Source organism: Gavialis gangeticus, unplaced genomic scaffold, assembly GCF_001723915.1.
Source record: "Gavialis gangeticus isolate Ggan-Ray unplaced genomic scaffold, GavGan_comp1, whole genome shotgun sequence".
In the NCBI taxonomy this organism is placed as follows: domain Eukaryota; kingdom Metazoa; phylum Chordata; order Crocodylia; family Gavialidae; genus Gavialis; species Gavialis gangeticus.
In genome coordinates, this window is record NW_017729031.1 from 17818602 (window position 1) to 17825037 (window position 6436).

A 6436-nucleotide genomic window follows, 5' to 3' on the forward strand; every position below is an offset into this window, starting at 1 on the left:
CTGCACAACATCTTATCAGTACCAGAGTACAGCACAAGACTTAACAGCAAATTCCTCATGTTACAGATTAAACTGGCAGTACATGTTACTGTACACTAAACAGATTGTTCAGTGTGAGTGTACATGCCACAATGCAACCATGCTGTAGCAACAGGGAAATTTAAAATGAGATGGTGCTTTTAGAAAACAGTGCTTAGGAAAGATAACACTTGCATCTACTTTGCATTTGTATTACGCCTCTGCTGATGGGTTAACCTAAGTGAGATACACATCTTATTTTCATAATGGGATGTGAGTCTTAATGCTACAGAACTATACCTCAGTACTATAGAAACAATAGTGTGTTTGAGATGGTAGACAACATTGAATAGTCACAATTTCAAGTCCTTTGTTACCCCTGAAAAGATGACATTTGTTCTGCACAAGGTAACTTCCGTGGGAAATGAGTTTGGGATAAACCAAACCTCAAAGTTAAAGTAAAATAGTGACACTCTAAGATTGCAACAGTTTGGAATTATTCTCCTGTAAGTAATTTTGCATTGTGGATGTCAGCTGTAGCTGCAGTGATCTCCAGTTCTTGTTTTCTCCTTTGTATCTTGCATAAGTAAGTGTGTTTGGTTTACAACCCTAATTTGCCCAGAACCGCCTCCTTCTGTTGAAAGTTAAAAGTCACAGAACCTGACAATGACTGTACACGCAGCTCCCACCCTGTGTGTGTACAGGGTGTGTAAATCAGAGCAGCTGGAGTCAGGGTTACAATTTGCTGATCAGTGACTATATTGTGTATGTGTTTATGTATGTAGTTTGTGTACAGCTGGAGGGGTTCCCTCTTGCCAATGTTAGGATTAAAAATATATTAAGGCAACCTCAGGAGCTTGGACTTAAAAACAAAAAAAAAAGGTAAAAGGGAAAGAGAATACTTCACCATACAGGGAAGTTGATGTCTTTTCTTGAAAAGTTTACCACTTCTAAAGTTAACTTCTAAGAAACTGCAGATGCCTGGATAAAACGTGTCTTGGACAACATGCATCAGCTCATATTTTTCTATCAGCATCTCCTACTTGTTGCTTACCTCTCTTGGATTTCCTTGTTGAATCTTTACATTGAGTCAGCTCCATTAGGTAAGGATTTTGTACTTTCTAATCATTTGACAGTGATTTCATGGGTGTATGTTGTGAAGTAAGAGGAACAGCTTGTTTACACATTCTCTTGAACAATAGCTACAGGGACAGAGTATTTTTTTATACAGTGTATTGAAAATCAGGATGGAAATGAGATCAAAATGTACAATTAACAAATAAAATTGGTTACACAGCAGTAAGTTATGCTGTGGTCTCTGAATCCTGCTTAGAAGGCACAGTATTTTCTGTTTTTGAGAGTTTGTTCTTTCTTTTTTTTTTTTGCTTCTTTTTCTTTCTTAAGATTTTTGAGAAAATAGAGGCATTCTGGAAATGCTTCTCTCTCTTAGGAAGTTTCAGCTGATTTAAACAGTATCAGTTATAGCAAAATACTTAAACGGGCCATAAAACAAAAATGTCTCAAGTCAGAATTTGCTTCTCCAAGAATTTGCTTCTATATATTAAAAGAAGAGACATGTTATAGTTCAGTTAATTACACATATAATAATATATGGATATATTGTTTCTGGCAATTAAATGTCACAAGTCATCTTTGATACTGTACATATTAAATGTGAGCTTTGTTTAACTTACAGTATTCCCAAATAATAGGAAACAGGCTTTGCTAGTTTACTTGTGCAGTTTTATTAATTTACTCAAGTGATATATCAGAGTGACACAGTAATTATACAACAGTAAAATCATGTCAGCCATTACTGAACTATTAGTGTCTGTCAAAATGAGAAAGAAACGTTGGGAAAAGTCAGAAGATAAAAACCTTACAGTGTTATTAGTTGTAGGCAAAGCCCAAGTACAGTATGGGACAGCAGTTATCCCTTGCTGAATATATGCTGGGATATTTTATAAAATTTAATTCAGAAAGGGTTTCTGGTGGTTTGAAAAGTGATTATCAGCCAGTACTCATTAGCTGTATAAAGATAAGACAATTTACAGCACTCTTCATTTGAATATCAAAGGGTCACCTAGTAAGGTTTGCAGGACTAAACACAAGGCAAATGACCTTATCTTCTTTATCTTCAAACAATGCCTTTAATTTCTAAAACCTTTTGAAGGGTTGCCAGTTTTATGGAGTGTAGCAGCTACTTATCTGATAGAAAAGGCTTTTTCATCAAGGGGAAATGACCTTTTAACTCCTGGTAACAAAGCAACTGCTTTTCCACTTTGGTTTTGTTATTGAAGGTAATATGCATAGGCATACTTATTAAAGTGGGAATACAAAACAAGAATTAGGAAATAGCTTTTTGTCTTTTAGATGATTCAGAGTTTTTTATGTTTTGTTTTTTCTTCTGAAATTGCTCAAAACAGTTTACATTCTGACAGATTGTGCTGTGACATTATAATGATATTAACAAAGCCAGATGCTGTTTACTTTTATACTCTGAAAATAACAAATCTACTAATCCCATAAGGATTTCAGTGTGAATAAGGAAAGTCTGACCACACAGTTCTCTGCAGCTGCCTCATTAAGAAGAAGCACAAGAAAAATCTTTTAAAGAGCAAAGAAGAACTCTCTTTATCATCTTCAGGCATATTTGCAGGAACGGTGAAGCCTATAGTCATTAAGGGTAAATTCATTATTTTGGGGTTTCACACCATCCTGTATGATTGAGGAACATAAAAGGGACCTCCATGTGTGTAGCTCCTCTGCTGGAGTATTTTAAGTAAAGCTACCACCACAATAATAAAAGCAACTTAGAGATTCATAGATGTGGGCTAATACTACATAAAGCTTCACAAACTTTTCTCAGACAACTCCATAAGACAGTCTGTCAAAAGATAGACAGTGACTTAAAGAAGTCTTTTTATGAACATACTGAATGTTGAAATAGGTAGTTATTTATACATTGGCATCAACATTTCTTTCCCTTTACAAGCCTTTCATGTAGTAGGAGGGCTGTGAAAATTTGGAATTCTTACATGGCCTATATGCAGAGTCAAAAACTAGTACTCAAGATCATGAAATTCATACAAATTAAATTAAAACATTATATATGAATGAGAATCTTAGTGTATTTGAGGCTGAAGGGAGTGAAGAAGAAAGATGCAGTGCAAATTGAATGAGTAACTAGAGAGTATGAAGTGCAACCAAGACAAGCAATTAACTTTGCAAGACAAAAAAGCAATGGCACCATGACTTAAAGAAACAGTTGCTAAGGCAGAAAATAACCTGGCATGTTAAACTACTTGATCTCTCTTTTAATCCTATGAGCTTTAATCTTCCTCTCTCTGAAAAAGTGAAAACCAAAATAAACCAATGCAATTGGCTTTATGCACAGTCACAACAAAAGTAACCCTATGATTCTGGTCCTGTGACTGCTCCACTATTAGATTAGATCAGATGAAAATGCACAAGGACTATAAACTTTAATACTTCTGGGCAAAACCCAACTACTAACTGCCTAGAGTTAGGAGGAAAGTTTCCTGTGGACATATCAGTACATAATTGTCCACTATTGGAGCATCTACACATGTATTTAAGTGCAACTAAATTTAATGCACATTAAGATAATGCACATTAAATGATTTTTTTTTTTTTGCCAGTTGTCTATACATGCAGATACTTGTCACTAAAGTTAGTGCCAAGTCCCTACAGCCTTGGCATGTGCACCTAGTGGCTGGGCAGACACAGAACTAAAGCTAGTGCTAGGTCGAATCGACACATGCATTAATGTGTTTCAACTAATTGCACCTAAATTTGATACCTGCATTTCCACGCACATGTAGATGCACACCCATAATGCATATTAAATTGGGCTAATGTGCAGTAATGCATCTCATGTAGATACATCTTATTGAACTTTTATATCTTCCTCTTAGGCATCTGGCATTGGCTTCTACTAGATGCAGGACATTAAATGAAGTACATCAAGACTAAAGACATAAACTGATATAAGTGATTGGAAACTTTCAAATCTGTAATACAACAGAAGTTCAGCACACATAAATCTCTTTCAAAATGGTCAAAACTGGTTTAAGATAAACCTGGATGGAGAAGTATCAGACATAACTGACACAGGTTAAATTGGTTTATTGAACTTCTGTCCCAGATCCCCTCCAGATTCAGGTTAATTCACAGTTCCCCAGCATACCAGGATGCTTTGCATCTCCCCTCCAAGTTCCCACCTCTCAGGGTGGGTAGGCTACCCTTGGCCCAAGCTGTCTGCTCTAACTGAGCAAAGAGGCATGCTCTAACATCTTGCCACCCCCACCACCTGGGGCTTCTGGCCTGGGCCACTGCAGGCATTTGGCTGCATTTCCAGAATCGAAAGTTAATATCTGTTCACTTGCTTATCAGTTTAATCTACACAGCCTGGACTAACCTGTAAAGACTGCATCAATTCAGCCTCGGGCTGTTTGATTGTCTGTAGTACTTAGCCCCGTTGTCTATGGGTAAAGCAGTTCTCAGCTCCCTATGTTTTAGTTTCTACCCTCCTTCCTAGCTCTCCTGTTGACATTTGTTATTTCCCTTCTTTGTGCCTTAATTTAAGGTCCAAGCCTCATTTTATGGTCCAACCCTTAAACTAAATAGTCCATATTCATCTGGCAGATATGTGCATCGAGACTATGTGAAAATACAACAGTGTTTAGGAATAGTGGGGTAAGTGAGCAATGACAGTTCACAAGGAAAATGGAGCAAAATGTTTTTTGTATCTTATCCAACTTTTGTTTGTTTGTTTGTTTTACAGTGTAATAATATTTATATATCAAGTTGGGTTTCCTTTTAAGCAGCATATATGGAAAGTAACTGCCCTGACCTCAATGGAATTAATACAATGTGCACTTACAGGAAATAAGGTTGGAATCTGACGTTACATGATTATTATAGGCAGAGCACATAATAAGCCTGTAGTAAAGGTGGCACGTTGACTTCTATTTGCTCATAACATTTTCAGTCTTCTCTCTGCCTAAAATATGGAACAGTTACTCTCAGTACAGACTAATTGTTTCATAAGAAAGCCAACATGGTGCAGCTGTTTGGAGTAATGAAGAGAGTGGGAAAAATACTCTTTTACATTAAAAAATATTGAGTGACATGTTTGAACAGCTTTAGTATGTCAGTGGTGGATGCTAGAAACTTGAAATTTGGCAGGCAGACAATCCCTAACTCACAGATGTGCCTTTTGATGGCCTGATGAAAATTGATTATGATTTGTCAAAGTTATAGAGATTTACAAAATGCATTTAGTGCAAGAACACTGGACTCTGTGGGCACCTATACATGTACCTGACACCTGCTCTGATGCATGCTAATTAGCACATATTGGAGCAGACTCAATTAATTGAGTCTGCTGAAGGGTGCTAATTAGCATGCTCCAGCAGCCTTGAGATCACATGTATGCAGCATCCCTGCACTTCAAAATGGCAGCAAGGGCTCTTTAACTAAAGCTTACTGAACGAGCCTTAATTAAAGTGTTCTCACCACCATTTTAAAGTGTGGGACACTGAATACACAAGATGCTGTGGGTGCTTTAATTACAGCAGTTTAATTAGAGAGGAAATGGACTAAAACTGGAAATCCAGTTAAGCCTTATGGCTCAGGAAGGCCTTGGAAAATCCAAAAGCACAGACAACATGAAATATAAATATTAACTTAAGGAAACTTTAGATTCTTGCAAAAAGCAAACTTATTTTGATTGTTTAATAAGGTTTAATAGGGCATGTGTAGATGAAATGAGGGGCATGTGTGCACAACATTTTAAAGTGGATTAAATGCTTTTGCACCACTTTAATGATGTTGTTGTTCACATGTATCAGAGGCATATTCCGCATTAATTCCAGCCACTGTAGCACATTCAGCAGCATAACGCACCTTAAATGACTTTGGGGCACAGCAAACTAAAACACCTCTGAGGAGTTTTAGTTTATTGCCTTACAGCTGTGGAATGAAGCACCAGGCTCTGTGGGGCTCAGGTGCTCTGCAGGCATCCCATGCAGTCAGCCTGGAAGCAGCCTGGGAAGGCAGGCTCCACTGAGTGCAGGGGGAAAGTGGCAAACCTGATCTTTTTCTTTTTTTTACCTTGGAGCCTGCCTTCCTGCATGAGTTGCATGGGGAACCAGTCCTTCCCTCTGTGGCTGCTGTGCCCTCTGGGACCGCCTAAACTGGGTCCCCCTCCACCATAGCTCAGCACCCCTTGCAGCCCAGGGACCACTCCACCCACTGGCAGCTTACCCTCCACTTCCTGCCACTGGAAAGGCAGCTAAGACATGGGTGTACATGATGTGGGGGAGAGGTTAAAAACCCACCACTTCAATTTAGGGCCCCCATACCATCTACATATGCCCATAAAGAATCCTTC

The 6436-nt window shown here is 38.1% G+C and overlaps 1 protein-coding gene across 1 annotated transcript in view; it reads left to right on the forward strand.

Annotated features, from left to right (window-relative positions):
• The first annotated feature begins 695 nt into the window (after positions 1-695).
• LOC109301348 (von Willebrand factor D and EGF domain-containing protein-like) overlaps positions 696-6436 on the forward strand; it is a 451201-nt gene continuing 445460 nt past the window's right edge. The window contains exon 1 of the mRNA XM_019522467.1: positions 696-1121. Within this exon, the coding sequence (XP_019378012.1) occupies positions 1025-1121 (97 nt within the window). The 5' untranslated portion in view covers positions 696-1024. The remainder of the gene's footprint in view (positions 1122-6436) is intronic.